General features: G+C 47.8%; 2 protein-coding genes across 2 annotated transcripts in view; one reads left to right on the forward strand and one right to left on the reverse strand.

Moving 5' to 3' along the window:
• The window catches only part of CECR2 (CECR2 histone acetyl-lysine reader), a gene marked incomplete at both ends in the record, with an annotated part of 166,599 nt that extends 152,863 nt beyond the window's left edge, over positions 1-13,736 (reverse strand). The window contains 1 exon segment of the mRNA XM_082849508.1: positions 13,611-13,736. Coding sequence (XP_082705634.1) covers positions 13,611-13,736 — 126 coding nt within the window.
• LOC309968631 (large ribosomal subunit protein eL42-like) lies at positions 3,226-3,559 on the forward strand (the record flags this gene model as incomplete). Its single annotated transcript, XM_082849933.1, has 1 exon — positions 3,226-3,559. Exon 1 carries the CDS (start codon positions 3,239-3,241, stop codon positions 3,557-3,559), a length of 321 nt encoding a protein of 106 aa, XP_082706059.1. The 5' UTR covers positions 3,226-3,238.
• Positions 13,737-22,576: the final 8,840 nt, after the last annotated feature.

Genomic DNA, 22,576 nt, shown 5'->3' on the forward strand with positions numbered 1-22,576 from the left:
GGAAGATCCCACATGCTGTGGAGCAACTAAGCCCGTGCGCCACAACTATTGAGCCTGCGCTCTAGAGCCTGTGGGCCACAACTACTGAAGCCCGCGCACCTAGAGCCCATGCTCTGCAACAAGAGAAGCCACCGCAATGAGCAGCCCACGCACCGCAACGAAGAGTAGCCCCAGCTCGCCACAACTAGAGAAAGCCCGCGCGCAGCAACGAAGCCCCAACACAGCCAAAAATAAATTAATTAATTAAAAATAAGTAAATAAATCAAAATTTAAAAGAAAAGAAAACATAAAGCTAATGTGGTAAAATGTTACCAACTGGTGAATCTAAAGTAAAGGTATGCAGGGCTCACCTCTATTTGTCTTCAAACTTCACTGTATGTTTGAAACTTCTCCAAGTATAAAGAAAAAATAAGATCTGAAGCTTTAAAAAATTATTTCACTTTGTGAAAATTACTATATCAAATGCTTATTCATTTAGATGAAATTTCCAAGAAAAAAAAGTATAAAATTATACTCTTATCAGACACCAGAAACAGTTTTGAATCAAACACTTAAAATCTGTGAATGAAAACTATGAATGCCAACTTATAAATGTAAAAAGAATGATGTAATTTGAAAATAACTATTTGGCAACTATGATGTACTGATTGACTCAGGCAAAGAAGCATGCAAGGATTAAAATGGGTGAAATTTTGATGAGAAACAGGATGTTTACATAGCCTCTCCCCACCAGCTATGTACTAATTATAAGAGAAAACCAGTAACTTCACAGAGGAGAGAGCTGGCAGACACCACCTCAAACCAAGCAATGAAAGTTAATAATAACCATCACCATGGGACCAAGTGACATCACGTGACTCCTGATATGATGCCCTAAGGACACACCACTTCTTTAGTACACCTGCCAAAACACAGAACCTGAATCTCATCATGAGAGTGCATACAACAAACCCAAATTGAGGGACTGTCTCAATTCCAAAAGGTCAAGGTTATGAAAGACAAAAACTGAAAAACCACTCTAGGCTAATGGAGCCGAAAGAGACCCAATAGTTAAATGCAACACATGATCCTAGACTGAAAACCCTAGCCAGCAAAATAATTTCTAAAATAATACTGTATTTAAAATCATAAAAATATATAAATTATACATTAATATTTTGGGGTCAGCTGACAATATGATATACTATTAACTAGAAATTTTATTCAGTATTAATTCCCTGATTTTGATAATTGTACTATGGTTATGTAAGAAAATGTCTGTATTTTTAAGGCATAAAAACACAGAAGTGTTTAGGAGTAAGGGGTATCATGTCTGCAACTTACTGTCAGGGAACAGACCGGTGGTTCCCAGAAGCAGGGGTGGGTGTAATGGGTAAAGGGGGTAAACAGGCACAAACCTCCATTTATAAAATAAGTAAGTCATGGGGATGTAATGTACAGCATGGTGACCACAGTTAACAACACTGTACTGTACAAGCAAAAGTTGCTGAGAGTAGATCTTAAAAAGTTCTCATCACAAGAAAAGAAATTTGTAGCTATGTGCAGTGTGGGATGTTAACTAGACTTGCTGTGGTGATCAGTTCTTAACATATGCAAATATGGAATCATTATACTGTTCACCTGAAACTAATGTTGTATGTCAATTGTATCTCAATTTTAAAAAAGGATAGGTGGATGCATGAGAAACACCAAGCAGTGCCTGGAGTGCCCACAGTGGGCACCAAATTCATGTTAGCTTTTGTCATGAAATGCAAGATAAAAACTGACTATGAAGAAAATTCAAAACTTAAGACTTCAAATATAGAGGGTAATAAGAGAAGTCTAATGAACAAAAACACTAATTCTATCTTGGGAAGAAAACAATCTTTCTGTTCATGGCTGTTACGATAGTAAACAACTAAAAATAACCTCAATGCTCCACTGAGGATTGGTTAAATAAATCAGAGCATGAACGCTCCACAGCTATTAAAGTCATAACCTATGCTATGAAAGGGCATCCTGTGTCATGTAATATTGTTAACTGAACAAAACAGGATTCAGAAGTCTAAGTAAAAGTATGAGCCTACGTTTATAAAATATTTAATACACACACATGGAGAAAAGGGAGGGGCAAGGAGCACAGAGTCCCTCAGATGCTTGGGGGCTCCTGCAGGATGGACACCAATGTGCTGGGGCTGGGGCCTTCCTATTAATTCCCCTGATGCTGGGTCTCTCTCCAGTTTCTGCTCCTTCACATGCAAGAATGTGGTTTGCATCGAGGCTTCTCACTGTGACCTTTTTTTTTTTTTTTTTTTGCAGTACGCAGGCCTCTCACTGTTGTGGCCTCTCCCGTTGCGGAGCACAGGCTCCGGATGCGCAGGCTCAGCGGCCATGGCTCACGGGCCCAGCCGCTCCGCGGCATGTGGGATCTTCCCGGACCGGGGCACGAACCCGCGTCCCCTGCATCGGCAGGCGGACTCTCAACCACTGCGCCACCAGGGAAGCCCTCACTGTGACCTTTTAACTGCTTTTCCACACTAATTTGATAACCCTCGTATTTCCTAGGTTACAATCCCAAGAATGGGAATTTGATTGATCCAGTTCATCTTTTCTTGCAAGATGTGTCAGATTACCAGCCAGGATATAGACTTACTTCAGCCAGGAGGAGGGAAAAGGGGCAAAGGGCAGGTAGAGCAGCCAGATAACCTCCAAAAATTTTTGTAGAGCTAGGTGGCAGATAAGACAAACAAATAAACAGAAGAACTACTCCTTTCTGTTGAGCTGTCACTTCCCCAGGTGTGGGGAACTGTGGTTAGAATGAAGCACCACATTGATACCTAACTATCTTATTTGTACATAAACTCCCATTATGGAAGAATGAGTCCCATTAAGTAATAGTCATACAAATCATTAAATACTTAACAGAGAAAAACTACAAACTGAAGAATTCCAAACAATCAATAGGTAAGCAAAAGTAAATCTAAAATTCTAATGATAAAAGGGGTACATTTCTGGGCCCAGATTTTCAGTTTCATTTTCCTATATAGGAAGCTAAAACAAGGAGCAACCGGCAATCCTAGGTGGGGTCACTACCACCCCACTCCCAACAATCAGAAGGGGACAGAAGAGTGAAGAGGACTGCTGGTATCAGACAGGGAGGAGAAAAAAAAAAAAAGACAGGGAGGAGAATTTGGAAACAAGCTGACCCTCTTTAAAAAGCAGGGGATAGGCTTTCCGTGCCGATAGCGCTCTCGCAAACATGGTGAACGTTCCTAAAACCCCCCGGACTTTCTGTAAGAAGTGTGGCAAGCACCAACCCCACAAAGTGACACAGTACAAGAAGGGCAAGGATTCTCTGTATGCCCAGGGAAAGCGGCGTTATGACAGGAAGCAGAGTGGCTATGGTGGGCAGACTAAGCCGATTTTCCGGAAAAAGGCTAAAACTACAAAGAAGGTTGTGCTGAGGCTTGAATGTGTTGAGCCGAACTGCAGATCTAAGAGAATGCTGGCTATTAAGAGATGCAAGCATTTTGAGCTGGGAGGAGATGAGAAGAGAAAGGGCCAAGTGATCCAGTTCTGAGCTTCATATTTTGTTTTGTTATGAAGGCAATAAACATTTGAGATTGTCTTAAAAAAAAAAAAAAGCAGGGGATAGGCTGTCCTACAATTGACCTCTTCAGTACAGCACTAAAACATTAACCTAGGAGGAACTGGGGTTTCTTTTTATAATATTACATATTACTCGTGAAAAAGTTTTTCTAAAAAGTTCATTCTTGGGCTTCCCTGGTGGCTCAGTGGTTAAGAATCCGCCTGCCAATGCAGGAGACACGGGTTCAAGTCCTGGTCTAGGAAGATCACACATGCCGCGGACCAACTAAGCCCGTGTGGCACAACTACTGAGCCTGCACTCTTGAGCCCATGAGCTACAACTACTGAGCCCGTGTGCGACAACTACTGAAGCCCGCGCGCCTAGAGCCCATGCTCCGCAACAACAGAAGCCACCGCAATGAGAAGCCTGCACACCACAACGATGAGTAGCCCCAGCTCACCGCAACCAGAGAAAAGCCCGCGTGCGGCAACGAAGACCCAATGCAGCCAAAATAAATAAAATAAAATAAATATTTTTAAAAAGTTCCTTCTTTTCCACCATTCTCTTAAGCCTCCTAGAGAGCTCTTTTCGTCTCTCATTCCAGGACAATGTAGTTTTAGCCTTTCCCTCTTCCTTTTCCCAACAGCCTTCTCTGAAGTCATCTCCAGCCTCTTCAAATCACCAACTCAACATACAATTGATTTTCAATTGTAATTTTCCTGTACTTCCCTGCATCACTCAGCAATGCAGACCTTGGAGCTATGCAAACCATCCTGTAACCACTCGCAGACCACTGCCTGAGCGCTTAAGGACACTGTCACTGAGCAGCATACCTGCCAGGATCCTCCAGACCACGTGTTATAGGACAGTCCACAGAGTTTTTTAAGTCACTGTGAGTACAGCATTCCATTACTTGCAGCCAAAAACATCCTTACCAGATACCACCCTCTCTATGCACCCAACACTGTCAGTCACCTAGTCACACTATTCAAAGCCAGTGACGAAGGTCCTTTCCTGTTACCGCTACCTGCAGCATTTCACAACCACTCCACTCCTAGAGTTAAGCCCAGTTACCAATACCAGACTTAATCTAAAACATTTAGTACCCAGGACATTCTTAGTCTAAAACTTTGTTGTCATTCTTGCCCAAAACTTCACTGCCTGAATAAAAAAGATTAACACGGGGGCTTCCCTGGTGGCGCAGTAGTTGAGAGTCCGCCTGCCGACGCAGGGGACACGGGTTCCTGCCCCGGTCCGGGAAGATCCCACATGCCGCGGAGCGGCTGGGCCCGTGAGCCATGCCGCTGAGCCTGCACGTCCGGAGCCTGTGCTCCGCAACAGGGGAGGCCACAACAGTGAGAGGCCCGCATACTGGAAAAAAAAAAAAAAAAAAAATATTAACACGAGTGGGCCTGGCATTCCAGGCTTGCTGCAGCGTCCCACCTCCTGTCTGTCAACCTCATTTTTCACTAGCCCTCCAAATGAGAGAACTCTGATTGCAATGCGCTTACTCACTGTGACCCCCCCACTCCCAGCCCTGCCTTCCACAAGAAGCACGTCATTCATGAGCCCTGTGGCCTCTGAGCTCCTGCAGCCATCGCTGCCACCCAGCCATTCACCCTTTCCTCCCTCACAACACACTCTAATTCCCCAGGGCAGCAGAAGAGCCACCTGGTCCCATACCTCTGCAATTATTCTGGGGCCGTTAATGTTAATAAAGATGACAATAACAGACAGAAGGGAGACTGGGATTTTAGATTCCCCTTTTGTTTGTAATTCCACTATCACTTTGAAGGCTTGCATAGTACAGAAATCCAAGTAGAGTTATAGATAATGAAGAGGGCTCCATCACCAAAAGTGATGAAACTCTAGTAGTATAAGGACACAGGCATCCTCAACATTGTTTCTGAGAGACACGTTTTCCATTATGTTGTTAAAGCAGGCATCCAGCCTCCCTTACCGGATGTTGGGGACCGGGAGGGGAACGTTCTAACAACATGTGGGATACTAACCCAAATCATACCAGCCTAAGAGTGAAAAAAATTAAATCCCTTAATTATGGCACAAGTGAAATTTCTCTAAGTCACCTTCCCCCTATATAACAGTGTCCCCTAAGCAAAGAACTCCAGGACACCGATTATAAAAATTGTCTCCCACACCTAAAAGACTGCAAACACAACCTTCAGCGAAACAGAAGAAACACAATGGGAATGGGGGTGAGAAAAGATCTGCTAAAGAAGTAGGTCTGCTAATTTAACACATTTTCTGTCAAGCAAATCACCGTCCTCAGTGCACTGCTGCTGAAACAATGACGACTCAGGGAGGGGTGTTCATGAAAAGCAACTGGCCTGGAGAAAACACTCTGCACTCCAGCTGACCAATCACACCACTCGCAGCTGTAAGAACTTACTCCGTTCTCGGCAATTATTAACGGGAGTTGATTTGAAGGTTCAACATTAAAAACATGAAGAGTTTAGAGTAACCGTGGCTCCATCACTGCCTCTGTTTTCACTTAACTTGGGGGGTCATGGGGGTCAAAGAAGGAGGCACAGTTTGTGGTGACACCATTCACACGTTCAGTCCAGGGGCCACACTCATGCCGCCAAGCCACCCGCGGAAAGCCGTAGCGGCTCGGCCAGGGGCCAAACCTGAAGTGACCATGACAGTGTGAGACGTACCAGAACACGACCATGTGCCTGGACCAGCCAAATGCCCATCTTCCAGTCCACGCAAGATCAGGACACGAAACTTTCCGTACATTTCTACATAAGCCGCACCCCGTTTCCCACGGGAGTGTGGATAACCTGCGTCACGGAGTCACTGCCGGGCAAGGTGGCGTAGGGGCCAGACCCCACACAGCCGGCCGCCGGGACTCCTGGGCGCCCGTGAGCCCGCAGCGTGTCCTGCACACGGCTCGGGCCGCCACCACGCAACCTTCGCTCCCGACCAAAACGAAGCCGCGTATGCACCCACGACGCGCGCGCGGTGCCGCATGAGCGGAGACCCCACAGGAAGGCGAGCGCCCCGCGGAACAGTTACACACCTCTTACAGCCTGAGGGGCTGCATCCCGGCAGGCGGGCGCGCACACGCACGCACGCTAGCCCCCCTCGCTGCCGTCTCCGGTCCTGGGAGGCCCGAGGGAGGTCCCCGCTTCGTCCCTCAGGAGTCTCAGCGCCCTCTCCGCAACACCCCCCCCCAACCAATCCTCTTCCCCTAAACGACTCCAAGAAAAGAATTAACAAAGCATCTGTTTCCCAGATTTCTGACGTGCAGTTGCTGATGACGGCACACCAAGCACAGCTAACTCCCTTCAACCCTACACGTAAAAACATCACAGGTTCGCACCCAGGACGGGGACTCCCTGTAGGGAGGGGCCCCCGCCCGCCTCAGGGCCCGGGGTTCTTCGCGTGACCGCGGAGGGCGGACTCTGGGAGGCACCACGTCTTTGGGTGCACGCAGCCCCGCCACTCACGCGGCTGTAGTCCGGCCCCGAATGTCACAGCGCGAGGTTGGGAGAATCCTGAGCTTGGTACCACCATCCAACTACTCCTGTCTCGATCTAAGAACTACGGTAAAAAACCTTCCCGAGTTTTCCGGTATAAACTAGTATTTGTTAGAGGCTCCTGTAGAGAAAACATGATGAAAGGATCCAAGAAAGAGTCCAATGAAACAGGAAAATACAGGGAAGCGGAGAACAGATACCTGCAAAGTTTCACCGTCAAATGAGAGGCATGCCCCAGGTCAGAACCTTCAACCGGTCTCCACTCAAAGTTATGTGTGAATGCTGTTCAATTTAAGTGAACAAACAGAAGCGAACTGAAAAGAACAGAATTCAAGACCTTCATCCTCCTTTATGAGTTCCTCATAATCTCAAAATACAAAATCTTAGTTTGAGGACCTCGAAGACAGTGAAAACATCAATTAAGCTACCCTCAAAGTAATGTATATGCAGACAAGATCTCCACAGAAAAACAAATTCATATAATCCACAAACACATCAAGTATGGATTTGCAGCTTTAGTTTGGTACAAAATTAATTTGTAAGACACGGACCCGAACACAGCTCATAACTTTGGTCCTAACCAGGGAGGTCGGTGACTTTCTGGATCAGATACCTGTGCCCTGCATGCTGAGAAACATCCGAAGGGAATCGTAGCACGCTGGACAGAGGAAAAACCCAGGAATCACCTAGTCCACAATTGCCTTTTTATAGATTGGGGCATCTGAAACCAAGTGATCTGCCTAAGATCACAGCTCCAGTTAATGACAGAGGTGGGCCCACAGTCCAGGTTTTTGGCTCTCTCTGCTTGATCCCTTTTGAAAGTATTTTCAATCCCATCAACTAGATCTAAGCCCATCTAGTCAGAAGCTGTGCCCTCTGTCCCCGGGGCTCTGTCCACACCCACTTTTCACCTGACCCGCCCTGTGCACTGGCGGGTTTCCCAGCACTCTGCCAGAGCCCCTCATGCTTACCGCCAGCCCAACACACCACAAGAATCCAGCACTCAGCTTCTCCTGATCGAAGGGCAGATAGGCGGTGGTACCAAATGCTGCCATGCTGCCAGGTCGTATTTTAGGCTTCCCCTCTGTGTTCCAGAAAATTAAGCAAGACCAAACTGAACTTCCGTGGTAGAGCAAGCCAGGTGCTAACATGGGCTGTCCTTCAGAGATGAGAGGTTATTACCCTTTCTACAACTGGAGAAGCTCCCAGTTTGAAGCTTTGAAGCTTCACATGCAGCCAAGTGAAGAAGAAGAGGACTTCCTCTTCAAGACACTGGTCTAAGCAGAAAAGGAGCCAGTGTTCACTTTGGGTTGAGTGACACTCTGACGGAGCAGTCCCCTTTTTAGGGTTTCAAGATCTGCCCCTCTGGAATTCCCATCCTGTTCTTGGCCTTCCCTCCTCAGAGAAGGAGCACACCCTGAGTCTTAGAAGACATTTATCATCTGGTATTTTCCATTCAATACGTTACTCTGACAAACTACTAATTTTTCTTTTTTTGGCCGCGCCGCGCGGCATGCAGGATCTTAGTTCCCTGACCAGGGATCGAACCTGCACCCCCTGCAGTGGAAGCGCAGAGTCTTAACCACTGGACCGCCAGGGAAGTCCCACAAACTACTAGTTTTTAAATAATCTTAAATCCCCTATTTCCTTCAGTCCTGCTCAAATGCCATCTTCTCAATGAGGCCACCCACACCTAATCACCCTATTTTAAATTCCAACAACCTACCCCCTCAACTTGGCTCTCTCTATGCCAATTTGTTTATTATTATCTGTCTCCTTCCACTAAAGAAGGCAGGTATTTTTTTGTTATGTTCACATCTGTACCTCCAGCACCTAATAAACTGCATCTAGCACATAATGGATGCTCAATAATTATTTGCTGAAAGAAACAAATGAAATCATGAACTTGTCCCTCTGTATTCAGCAGAAGTTTTTGTTTTTCTTTTAATTATTTTATTTATTTATTTACTTTTGGCTGCATTGGGTCTTCCTTGCTGTGCGTGGGCTTTCTCTAGTTGCAGAGAGCTGGGGCTACTCTTCATTGCAGTGTGCGGGCTTCTCATTGTGGTGGCTTATCTTGTTGCAGAGCACGGGCTCTAGGCACACAGGCTTCAGTAGTTGTGGCTTGGGGGTCTAGAGCACAGGCTCAGTAGCTGTGACACACGGGCTTTGTTGCTCCGCAGCATGTGGGATCTTCCCGGACCAGGGCTCGAACCTGCATCCCCTGCACTGGCAGGCGGATTCTTAACCACTGCGCCAGCAGGGAAGTCCCAGCAGAAGTTTTAAAAAGGATCTTCTGTACCCCATGTTATTACGAACCAAAGAACTGTACATTTGCACTGTGGAATCTTGGCCATTACTTCTATGTCTAGCCCTTCATTTTATAGATGGTGAAAATTAAAGTAGAAGCACTGCGATGTAGCAGCAGTAGCAAAGAATTTGGTATCAAAGAACCTGAGATCCAGGTGAGAGTCTGTGAAAGAAACTTAGCCTCTCTAACCTTCCAATTTCCTCATCTGCAAAATTAAGATAATTCCTACCTCCCAGTGATAGTTAAGGATGGCTATGAATAAAATAACATTTGGAAAATGTACAAAGTACTATACAAGTGTCCTTTTTCATTAGGCTGTTTGACCTGCCGAAGGTCACAGACATAGTTAGGGGCAAAGCTAGTAATAAGAATTCAAGTTTCCTAACTCCTGGTCCAGGGCTTCTTGTGTTGTGAAACTAGCCTTCTGGTTCCCCTACTCAAGGCCAACTTAAATCTTTCATCTAGTTTAAGGCCTTTTCACCTTCCTATGGTTGGAATCTCTTTCAAAATTTGATGGAAGTGACAAAGTACACATACGTACACCAACACAAAGTCTCCTATAACCCATCCTTGGGCCCCAGGCTCAGAGACCACTGATAGGCCTGATGTACTAATAAGTTACCCTCAGCAAGTTCTATCACTTACTTATTTTCATGTTTAATAATTCATGCCTAGAGCTCTTGATTCAAGAGGCTGGATCCAAGGAAACACCAACAGGAACCCGAATTAAAGACACTGCCCCCAGATCATCATGCTGATGAGGTGAGGGACTTAACCCACATACAACCACAACCAGGAAGGCAAAGGATTCTGTACTCAAAGCAGGAAGCTCAAGAAGAAAAGTAGACAGGACCATCACATTATTTTCATCTTGCCACTACTATATGAACCAGGTAATTCTACATGACCATTTTCAAAGAACCACCTGGAAGCCCCATGGTTGGTTTCTTCTCTAGAGAAAATATGCCCAAAATGTTTATGATGGGATTCCCCCCTGCAACCCACCCTACACCCACCATGATTAACTCCAGACCAGATTACTGAAGATGGTCTATCGTCCCTTACCTTACTCTGGTTAAGTAAGACAAGCTACCACTGTAAAGATCACTTGGCTTGCGGGAAAAAAATTAGTACTAAATCTTTTTTTTTCCCCTAATAAATTTACTTATTTATTTATTTATTTTTGGCTGTGTTGGGTCTTCATTGCTGCACGCGGGCTTTCTCTAGTTGTGGTGAGCAGGGGCTACTCTTTGTTGCAGTGTGCAGGCTTCTCATTGCAGTGGCTTCTCTAGTTGTGGAGCACGGGCTCTAGGCATGTGGGCTTCAGTAGCTGCAGCACGCGGGCTCAGTAGTTGTGGGCTCTAGAGCGCAGGCTCAGCAGTGGTGGCGTCCTGGCTTAGTTACTCCGCAGCATGTGGGATCTTCCCAGCCCAGGGCTCGAACCTGTGTCCCCTACACTGGCAGGCGGATTCTTAACCAATACACCACCAGGGAAGTCCCAGTACTAAATCTTTCGGGAGATCAATTCACCATTCTTCATTCTCGAATCAGGACAAAACATAACCAGCCTAACCCACTAGAATGTTAAACAATTACAGAACACTTGATATAAATGAAGTGGTTCTGAATTTGATAATTTTCTGAGGCAAAGAAGGTGTGCCATGAGCTTCTTTGGTAATCCATCCAGTTAAGCAGCTAGTTATAGATATTTCATAATACCAACTACTGAATTCGGTATCATTAATCTACTGTTGTCCAGCTACACCTCAACCTCCTCATCTGAAAAATTAAACCACCACTTAATCCAGGGCACAAAAACACGTGTGAGCATGTTTGGGAATTTCTAAATATGTTAACAGCTAACAGCTTTTATCCCTGAGTGGTGGGATACAATGTTAACAGTTAATAGCTTTTATCTCTGAGTGGTGGGATTATGGGTGATTTAAGTCTCTTACCTATATTTTATATAATGATTTTCAAATCTTATATAATGATTATGCATTGTTTTTAAAATCAGAAATTTTTAACTTAAAGCATATCTACACATTCGCAGATTTTTGGTCTGATGATTACAGGACCCATATTTGGGGGGCAGCAACATACAAGTCCCTAAACATATCCCAAAAAACAAGAATCTGGTATATTGACATCTAAAGAAATCCTGTACATTCAAGGCTAATTAACAGAGTAAAAAGGTTTTCTTACATGCAAAAATAAAAATATCCATGCTTTGGGGATCAGTTCTCTAAGTGGGAGGTCTTGACCTCTTGCAGAATTGCAGCATGAATGCTCCCAGACCTTCAGCTATCTAAGAGATTGCCTTGCTTTAGATAAATAGAAGCCAAGTCCTTGAAGATTCTGCTTCCTAAATTTTCTATAAATCCATGGGTTTAGCTTGGTGGTCAAGGGTAAAATTAGTTCTTTCCCACAGCTGAAAACTGGTTTCCTAAAAAAGCTGATACCCAACTTCTACCACTTGGTATTATTCATCATTTCTATCTTTTAAAGTTGCAGTAAATTAAGATTTTATAGGGCCCTTGCAGCTGTCCAACTGAGCAGTAGTATTGTTTCTTGTTTGTTTGTTTTTAAGAAGGCTCTTCCAGTGCATCATAAACTCTAACCAAGGGATTGTTTGTCAAACTTTCAGGACAATAAACTATTAGATTTAAAAAAAAATCACTTAAGCAAAATAAAAATAATTTACTTATTTAATTATACTTAGAGAATCAAAATTGACCATGTTCTCAGTGAATTCTGGGCTCACGGAGTCAAATTTGCTAGAAGCCTAAAAATTACTTTAAAATTTTTAATTTCTGACAATTACTGAAAACTTTAAGTTATTAAACTTTGCATTCATCAAAACACATGTGAAAAGGATTACAACAAGAACTGCAGAGGTAAAAGTCACTATCCTTAGGTATCCATCTAGGGAACAACATCTCCAAATTATAAACAGATACGGATAATTACCAAAATACGTACACGTTGGATTCCAAATATTCAATCGTGTCTTATATACTTCAAATAGCACACATTTTAACTACAACAACCACCAAAAAAGTGTCACTTCCAAGAAATACTGGGCTCCGAAGAGAAAACACTCATCTCAAGTGGCCCTGATTATTCACCTGTAACAACGATTTTTCATTTCTGTTATACACACAGATTGGACCTCTCAGATCAGGTTACATTGCCTTTAGGAATTCAAGCTGCTAATACTTAGAAAACACAGGTTCATTACTTAGAACATAAAACGTTATTTATAGATTACTCGACTTCTGTAACAACTTCGGGCAAGATTACTTTCTTCTATTTTTCCGTCAGTAAAATCGGAATACATGGATTTCTGCAAGATGAAATTTTTCCACAGTATTTTTAGACGGGGTTCTTAAACTCTAAACCCGTAATTCAGCAGCACCTCAGTCCTATTACGTTTCAGGGAGAAAATGGGGCAGGGGCAAGTTTAGCGGCACCACCACGGCATTGTCACCACAACACCTCCCACCGCAGCCACCATTTTGAGCAGCAGAATTAAAGTGCTGAGGATTTTCACCAACTAAAAGGAAACACGGGGTCCTCGGGACGGTTGGGGCACAAGTCCTGACGCTCGGCATTCCCTAATCTGTCGTTTCTCCTCCTCAGGCGGCGGGAGCCATCGTCCCGCTCACGTTTTTAGAAAAAGCCGTGCTCGTCCGAGTCACGTCCCAACTTTGAAAACGGCGTGCGGCGCCGAGCCCCCCGCACCCGGAGGCCGCCGCATTGTTGCCGCCCGCCCGCGCGCACCCTCCGCCGCCGGGCGCGCCTCCCTCGGGCGGCGGACCCACGGCCCCGCTCGCCCGCCCGGCCGCGCCGGTGCCGCACCTTTGTCCGGGGCCGCGGCACCGGCCGGCCGCGCGCGCTCGACCCCAGGCGGCCGGGGGAGGGGTCGGGGCGCCGGCCAGGGGCGCCCGCCCGCTGCCCGGCCCCACAAAGCCCGCCGTCCGCTCCCCCGGCCGCCCGGCCCCGCGCTGCGCTCGCAGGGACGCCGCCGGGAGTAACGGCCCAACTTTCCCCGCCGCCCGGTCCCCTCAGCCCGGACCCCGACCCCCGCCCTCCCGGGCCGCCCTGGGGCGCTCCCCGCCCTCAGACCCCCACTCAGCCCCTCAGACTCAGCCCCTCAGAGGTCCCCGCGCGCCCCCGCCCCCCAGAACCCCACCCGGGTTCCGACCCCCGACCCCGGCCCGCGCACCTCAATCTCGAAGTCCGGCAGGCTGAACGCCGTGCGGAAGAGCGAGCAAAAGTGCGCGATGGCCGGCACTTCCCACCACGAGCGCAGCTCGCCCAGCCCGGCCGCGCCGCCCTCCTCGGGGCGCATCTCCGGCAGCGCCGCCGCCTCCGCGCCCGCCGCCCGCCAGCTCCCGGCGCCGCTCCGGCCGAGCTACCGAGGCGGCTGCCCCGGGCCCATCGCGCCGCGGCCCGGCCGCCCAGCCCGCACAATGTCGCCGCGGCCCGCGGGGAACAGATGGGCCGGGGGCGGGCGGGGGCGGGGCTTCGGCACAACAACAACCCCGCCCCCGCCCCCGCCCGCCGCCCGCGGGCCGCGCACGGGCGGGGGAGGGGCGCCCGAGGGCCGGGAGGAGGGGCCGCGGGCGAGCACCGCCCCCCGCCCCCGCCGGGCCCCGCCCCCACGTGGCTGGGGGTCGCGCCCCTCTGAGGCGGGCTGGCTAGAGGCGCCTCGTGGGGCTGCGCGCACGTGGGGCTGGGGCTGCGGTTGAGGGGGAAGGGGAAAGGGGAAGAGGGGAGGGCGAGGGGGGCAGACCCCGCACGCGGGCAGAGCCCACGGGCCGCCTGGCCCCCGCCCCCGCCCGGCCGGCTGAGACTGCGCCTGAAGGCGCACGTGCGACGCCCGGGGGCGCGCGGGGCGCTGCGGGCGCGTCCTGCCGGCCCGGGGGGCACCGGGCGCCCGCGCTCCAGTCCCGGCCCCGGCTCGGCCGCTCGGGGATCCGCGCGGGGACCTTCGGCCGCGGAACTCGCCCGGTGGCCGCACTCAACGGGGGCGTTGTGGAGTGCGCCTCCGGATAATTCTCTCCCTCACTTTATTCCCGTCATTTTGGTAACCTGTTTTTATAAGGCGGCACTAAAATAAAAAAAAACTTAAAATGTGTATTTAACTGTATCTTTCATGAAAGAAAATACTTCATCCAACACTGGCTCACTCCGCCTCCCCCCCGCCCCCTGCCCCAAGCTTACGCAGTTCTGCTCTTCTATTACCTGGAACTATTGGCTGGTTTAAAATTCACCCTCAGATTCTACCGTGTGTTTTAATCTTTGACCAAAATGAGCCCATATCTAAACGCCCCCAGAAGCAGGGGCTGCATTTTTGTGTGTTGAACGCGCGGCTCCTCGGCAGATGCCCTGCTGACAGCTGGGGTGTGGGAAGGGTGACACCCTTGAATTAGACGTTTTCGGGACTTTCTTCTCCTGTACGTCTTCATTTCCCCACGGGTCAGCCTGACTTGCACACCTTTCCCTCTCTTTTGTGTAAGCTTCCTGCTTCCCTTCACGTTTGTTTCTAATCCATTACCTCCTGCCTCTGCTTCCCCCCCTTTTCCCGGATCTCCTTCCGGCTCCTCCCTCTGCCCTTCATCCTTGTCCTCCTTCCCTGCCTCTCCGTGGTCCGGCCGCCAGCCTGGTAGTCGCAGCGCCTAGGCCGCCACATAGCAGGAAGCAGAAAGGTGACAAGACTGGGTTACTCTCCCCACACCACGGCCCCGTCCTGGAATCCAGCCAGACTCTCCTGGAGCCGGGGAGCCCTGGTGGTGGCCGAGGCCCCCTCCTCAGCACCCTCGCCCCCAGGCTGCCTTCTTCATCTGAGGGTCGCCTCGGCGTCCACATGGGCCTCTTTCTTTCTCTCCTTCTCTAGCTCTGGTCCACTGTGCTCTCACCGGGCCAGAGCCGGTCCTGGCCCTCCAGCCCAGAGGTCTTCTGTGTCTCCTCGGGGTTCCCCGCGCTGGGGCTCCAGCTAGAGCCTCGCGTTTGCACCCACCCCTCCCTCCTGCTCTGTTGGAACCGATACCCTGAACCCTTGAACGTTTGCCCCACCTTTCCCCCGCGCGGCTTCCGCCTAACCTCCTGGGACATGGATCCCTAACCCTGTGCCTCCCCAGACACCGGTCTCCTCCCTTCTCCCGCGGACTCCGAGGGCTTCCTCCCACGCCTTTTCCAGCCCCGCCCACTCCTCACCCTCCAAACACCAGTTGTATCCTATCCTGTTCCCAGAAGACACACGCAGCTCATACTTTCTTTCCCTTTCTCTCTCTCTCGCCTCTTTTCTGTTTGTGAGCCAGCGCTGTTGATCTCAGATGACATTGGAAGAATCTCAGATGACCTTGGAAGTGCCAAAAGAAATTCTCTTCCAGATTCCCCGCCACCTTCAGTTCCATATCATCTTCCAATTAAATGTTTCCCATTAAAAACACACACAATACTTAGTCTGGCTAACTTGTTTTGCTTTTTAATTAATGTGACAAAAAATATTTGTGTTTCTCTTTGCAAAATATGCAGTAATTTCAGCTATTATGGGATTTTTATAGGTTCCTGGAGGATGGTCTAGGAAACTAACGACCGTTTTCTAACACCATTTGTTTGGGAAATACAAATTCTGTAAGATCAGCTAAAAACAATTATTTGAACCTTGGAAGGGGTGTGACAAAAGTGTGGTTTCTTCCATAAGCCCCGCTAACCAGGACTAGAATTCAAATCTAACTGTTCATCCAGGTGGATTACGCTGCTTCTCTCTCCTACTCAAGTTGCCCTTCCTACCCCTTTGCCTGACCACGCTGACGTGGGTGCTCCTCGTTTCAGCCCAGGAACCCAGCTGGAGCTGGAGTGACACAGAACCATTATTCTCTCACTTTAGTTGTCTGCACACCTGAAGTCCAGGCACCTCACAAAGTCTTAGCACACCCTCACACACAGCCTCCTGTCTCAGTAGAGAGCTGCCTTCCATAGTGTACCTATTCCCACAGAGGGCTGTAAGTCAGGCTAATGTTAACATTTTAGAAATTGTGGAAACTGAGTTATATTAGTTGGCTGTCTCTTAGAAAAGGCTTAATCTCTCACGTTTGTATTTCACCTGCGAGGAGGGGCTGAACTAATGGTCCCTGAGCCCTATAACGTTCACCTTTAAAGTAGAGCCAGATTAACGTTCTAAAATTTAAATTCAATCATGTCACTCACCTGCTCAAAACTCTATGACCCTCCCTTGAGCGTGAAAGTCCATTCAAGTCTTACTAAAGCCACAATTTGGCTCCCACCTGCCTCCCCAGCCTCACCTGCAATCCCCACCCCCACCTCATCCAACCAGTGACTCCTTCCCTCCTGCCAAACTGGTTCACTCGCCTGCCGGGATCTTCCTCCTCCTCCCTTTTGATCCCGCCCTTTCAATTGCCTGAAAAGACAACTCAACCTCTCCAATCATGACCCACTCAAAACTCACCTCCTTCGTATGGCTTCCCTGAAACACCCTAGCTTGGGGGTATCTCTCCAGGTACTCTGACTCAAGAAACTACAGTTTGTATGATTCACTTATCAGCCACCTCCTTGGGTCATCTTTCTGTTCTTAATTGAAGTACCACTCAAATCTTTACTGCAGCTGGGGGTGTCTTCTCCACCAGATTAGACTTGGGGTGCACGAGTGGAATCCTCCCTAATACACAGCAATTAAATGATGAATTTGATTATCTAATGATGACATAAAACCATAAGAAATTCAGAACTCCTTTAAATGCCTGGTGTCGACTTGCTTACCTTCCTTCATTCCTTCCTCTGCCTTTCAGCTTTCTCCCTCCTGGACCTCACTCAGGCAGTCTCAAAGGTCATGCCTTTCTCCGTGCAGTCGTATTGTCAGGGGATTGACTTCAAGACCCCCTCGGATAACAAAAGTCACCAAAGTCCCTTTTATAAAATGATGTAGTGGGGTCAGCCCCGTATCCGTGGTTCCGCGTTCGCGGATTCAACCAAGTGCAGACGAAGAATCCATCCTCAGCTTAGCTTTTCTCCTGAGCTCCAGGGTCATTTCCCCCTATGCCAACTGGATGTTTCCCATCACCTTAAACTCAACATGTTAAAAGGAAGGAGGAAAACTAGCTCCGAATTTTTCTCCTCAAGTCACACACCCTTTATTTATTTGGCTGCGTGGGGTCTTAGTTGTGTCATGTGGAATCAGTCCTTGCCCAGGGATCAAACGTCGGGCCCCCTATGTTGGGAGAGCGGAACCTTAACCGCTGGACCACCAGGGAAGTCCCCCCACTTCTTTTTGACACCCCCAGTCTCCACCCCAACCGGGGTCCTTTCATCTCTCTATTTGAGAAGCCTCCTAATGGTTCTCTTTCCTCTGGTTTCTCCCCAATCTCCTCTGTCTCGCCAGCATAGCTGGATTTGTCTTCTTAGAACTGTACGCCAGTTCTGAGAAGGTAAATTTAATGTTTTCTTAAACCCAGTATACCCACAATATTATAATTTCAACACGTATTATCAGTATTAAAAATATCCATGAGAGGGACTTCCCTGGTGGTCCAGTGGTTAAGACTCTGCCCTGCCAATGCAGTGGGTGCAGGTTCGATCCCTGGTTGGTGAGGTAAGATCCCCGCATGCCTCTCAGCATGGCCAAAAGATTTAAAAAAAACAAAAAAGAGTGAAGGAAAAATTGGGACTTCCCTGGTAGTCCCAATGGACCGCCCAATGGAGCTTCCCAGGCTCCACACTCCCAATGCAGGGGGCCTGGGTTCAATCCCTGGTCAGAGAACTAGATCCCACATGCCACAACTAAGACCCAGAGCAGCCAAATAAATAAATAAATCTTTTTAAAAAAATATCAGTGATGGGCTTCCCTGGTGGCACAGTGGTTGAGAGTCCGCCTGCCGATGCAGGGGACACAGGTTCGTGTCCGGGAAAATCCCACGTGCCGCGGAGCGGCTGGGCCCGTGAGCCATGCCCACTGAGCCTGCGCGTCTGGAGCCTGTGCTCCGCAACGGGAGAGACCACAACAGTGAGAGGCCCGCGACCGCAAAAAAAAAAAAAAATCAGTGAGATACTCTACATGCATTTTTCTTCATACCAGATTCTTTGGAATCTGGTGTGTATTTTACATTTAAATGCACATCTCAGTTAGGACCAGCCGTCTCTCGGTGCTGCATCTGGCACTTGTGGCTTGTGGATGCTGTGTTGGGCGGACAGGTCTGCGGTTACCCACGTGCCCAGGGCTCACCCTGACCACTCTGAACCTCTGGATCACCGGCCTCGGCGGGTCCACACCCTCCCTCTGCCTGCACCTCCAGGCAGGTCTCCCTGAACACTCTGGCCTACGGCAGCATTTCCCAACCTACGTCTTTCATGTATGCTTGATTTCAACGAAAAAAAAAAAAAATCCCAGCTCTTCCCTAGGGAACAGCCCATGGACTGTCCTCCTTAGAGCAGGCTACAAATAATTGGTCGTGAATAAGTGTTTGTGAAATAAACATATGTGTGTGTTACTAATATGTTCACAGGAAACACTAGTTACTCTCTGAACATATTTTTTTACGATGTAGAATTTTTTAAATTGAGATATAGCTGATGTACAATTTTATATAAGTCACAGGTGTACAACATAATGGTTCACAATTTTTTTAATAATTGTAATGTGTAATCTTTTTTAATATTTATTTATTATTTGTATATTTATTTGGCCACACCGGGTCTTAGTTGCGGCATGAGGGATCTAGTTCCCCAACCAGGGATCGAACCCAGGCCCCCTGCATTGGGAGCAAGGAGTCTCACCCACTGGACCACCAGGGAAGTCCCCTGGTTCACAATTTTTAACGGTTATACTCCATTTATAGTTATTATAAAGTATTGGCTATATTCCCTCCGCTGTACAATATATCCTTGTAGCTTATTTATAACATATGTTGTTAACCATATAGAAGGTCGGTAGTGGAAGATTATAATTTTTTTTTTGATGTTGGGGGTAGGAGTTTATTAAGATTATAATTTTTAAAGTGTCATCATGGTTGCTATTACTGTGTTATCTAGTTAACCACCTAATTTTCTGATTACTTTCAAGCGTTTCATATAAACTTGACTTTCTATTTCCACTTCATTTCTCTGCTTTATAGTGATTTCTATACAAGTTTTTGAGATTGTTTTCCCCAGTCCTGATTTTTCCCTTTCATTGTGTTAGGCTTTTGGTTTCTGGCAACTATCATAATATTATCAAGTTCATTTCACATGACACCAAGCTAAGTACTGTACAAATGAAATCACACAGGTAAATGTTCATCATTTTCAGCTGAAGGCCAGCAATGCTGCCCTGGTATAGAGGGCAGCTCGGCAGTGAGTGAACAAAAGGTGAGCTACAAAGAGATTAGATAAAATGTCACTTTCCCTGCCACTGCTGCTTATCTTAGGTCTCCTTCGTCTACCAGCAGCCGTCCAGCTTCTGCCCCGACTCTCCTTCCCAGCTGCCCTGGAGCCTGTGGTTCCCACATTCTGTTCCCTACACCTTCCCGGGGAAGCTTGTCACTTTTGAATATTCTGCAAGCAAGTTTCAGAAGTGAGGACTCAAAAGGAGGGGCTGGCCACTGGATGGGGAAGAAGGTGACAGAGGCAACAGAGGAGAGAGTTGACTGGGAGAGGACATGGCACAGAGTGTAATTTAAAAAAAAAAGTTTAAATTAAAAAAAAAAATCTCTGCAGGGATTCACAGCGCATAGAGAATGGGTCAGAAATTCTTTGGCTGACCGTCCTGTGCTCTGTGTAAATGTCCCTCCACTTCCAGAGGCTCCTCCAGTTAATTTCCCTTCCTAAAAGCCAGACTGAAGTGGAAACCATGCTCAAAGCAACGTGGGTCCCCTCTTTACCTGCGCACACCTTTCCCCAAGCTCCTTAGCGTGGGCCCCGTTCCCGGGACTGCAGTGCCTGCACGGCAGCTGCTGGGCTGCCTGAGACCAGGACCGCGTGAGCCACTCTCTTTATTTTTGACCTGAAGGCTGGTAATCTGTTACCGCCAGGAAACCGCAGCGCCAGGCTGGAGGCTCCGTGCCTCCCAGCCCTGAGGAGAGGAGAGGCTGCCATCTCGAGAGGATGGCTTCTGTCTGCTCGGGCTGCATCCTAGCGAACGCCATTCTAACACCACACGCAGCCGTTAAGGAGATTATTGCAAATGTTAGCTAACCTGGTTCTCAACAGGGGAGACTGAAAGGGGGTGGGGGGGAGTCCTTTCTACCGTGGGCCCGTCTTTGATTTAGGACTCAGAACCTCGCCCGACTTTACTGCCCGCTGAAACTCTTCTTCAGCTGTCTTCTAGGAACAGTGTCTAAGAATCTTGTTGCCTCGGGGCTGCTCAGTCCGTGTTTATGCTGTTCTGTTCTGAAATTCCTTTCCGAATTCCTGGCGTGTCCATCTCTGGCCTATCTTATTGTGGCATCTCCCCTTGTTCTTGACACCAGGTCAAATAGCTTTGTAGCATCTCAATTCTCCCAGCCATTCAGAAGCTGGTGAATCTTAATGAGTTCTGCCCTTAATCTCTTTTCAAAGGGACTACAATCCTTAATTTCTTTAAATTTCCTTTTTAATTATTTTAGCTCCTTGTGTCATTCCTTTGGCCTCAAACCTTCCCTACTCAGTTTAAAGGTCACATTATTTTGGTTGACAAAGTGCCCAGGGTTGTGTACATCTGGCCTCAAACTCCTTAGCCGGCCCCGGTGTTGTCCCTCCAATTTGATCCATTTGACACAGAAACATGTGTTTATGTAGAAAACTCAGTCTCTGGCCTCAAGGAGTTTCTAATGCAATTGATAAGATTATCTGTGTGGTATGGCACCTAAGTGCGCTGTATAATATGAAAGCTATAAAGGGGTCTAAGAAGTCATTCAGTTCATCTGCTCCTTTTGGAGAGGAGTTCAGAGTGGAATGTATTTAGCGTGAGCTGGAGCATTTGGGGAGCTGCATGAGGAAGGTGTATCTTGAAGTGGTGAGAAACACAGCTGGCTGTCTTCATTCACAGCTTAAATCTATTTCTTTCTTTTCTTAAAAAAATAAATTTATTTATTTATTTTTGGTTGTGTTGGGTCTTTGTTGCTGTGTGCGGGCTTTCTCTAGCTGTGGAAAGCGGGGGCTACTCTTCGTTGTGGTACGCGGGCTTCTCATTGTGGTGGCTTCTCTCGTTGTGGAGCACAGGCTCTAGGTGCGCAGGCTTCAGAGTTGCGGCACGTGGGCTCAGTAGTTGTGGCTCACGGGCTTAGTTGCTCTGCGGCATGTGGGATCTTTCTGGACCAGGGCTCGAACCCGTGTCCCCTGCATTGGCAGGCGGATTCTTAACCACTGCACCACCAGGGAAGCTCTCATTTCATTATTTTTAAACCTGTTCAACCCCAAAGTGATGCACTTCCTTAAAAACATGAACTTTCCGATTTATCTGGACAAGTTCCAAGTGAGTTATTTTCTCTGTTGATTTATATTTTGTGCCCACATGTTTGAGATGGAGGTGGGGAAGACTGTAAGATAGATAGATAGATAGATAGGTAGATAGATAGACAGATATCTGATATATGTGTATTACATTAGAACAAATATCATCTTCTTGAACATGGGGAGCTCTGTCTTCCCCTGGTCTCTCATTGGGCACCAGGCATCTACTTAGTGCTTCATTGGTTTGATTGTTGAATATCCCTTCAGGCTGCAACGTTGGGCACAGAAAATTGAACAGGCTGAGGGGTGTCCTATAACAGCAGTGAAATCTCCCTCTAACAGGGTACGCAGGAGCCCATTCCTTTATTTATTTGGTGGTGCCGGGTCTTAGTTGCGGCCGGCGGACTCCTTAGTTGAGGCTCACTGACTCCTTAGTTGCAGAACGTGGGCTCCTTAGTGTAGCACGTGGGCTCCTTAGTTGTGGCATGCGAACTCTTAGTTGTGGCATGCATGTGGGATCTAGTTCCCCGACCAGGGATCGAACCTGGGCCCCCTACATTGAGAGCGTGGAGGCTTAACCATAGTGCCACCAGGGAAGTCCCTAATTATTTATTTTTATTAATTTTTATTGGAGTATAGTTGCTTTACAATGTTGTGTTAGTTTCTACTGTACAGCAAGGTGAATCAGCTATACGTATATATATATCCCTTCTTTTTTGAATTTCCTTCCCATTTAGGTCACCACAGAGCATTGAGTAGAGTTCC

Source organism: Leucopleurus acutus (genome assembly GCF_964270905.1).
Source record: "Leucopleurus acutus genome assembly, chromosome: 11".
Taxonomy (NCBI): domain Eukaryota; kingdom Metazoa; phylum Chordata; class Mammalia; order Artiodactyla; family Delphinidae; genus Leucopleurus; species Leucopleurus acutus.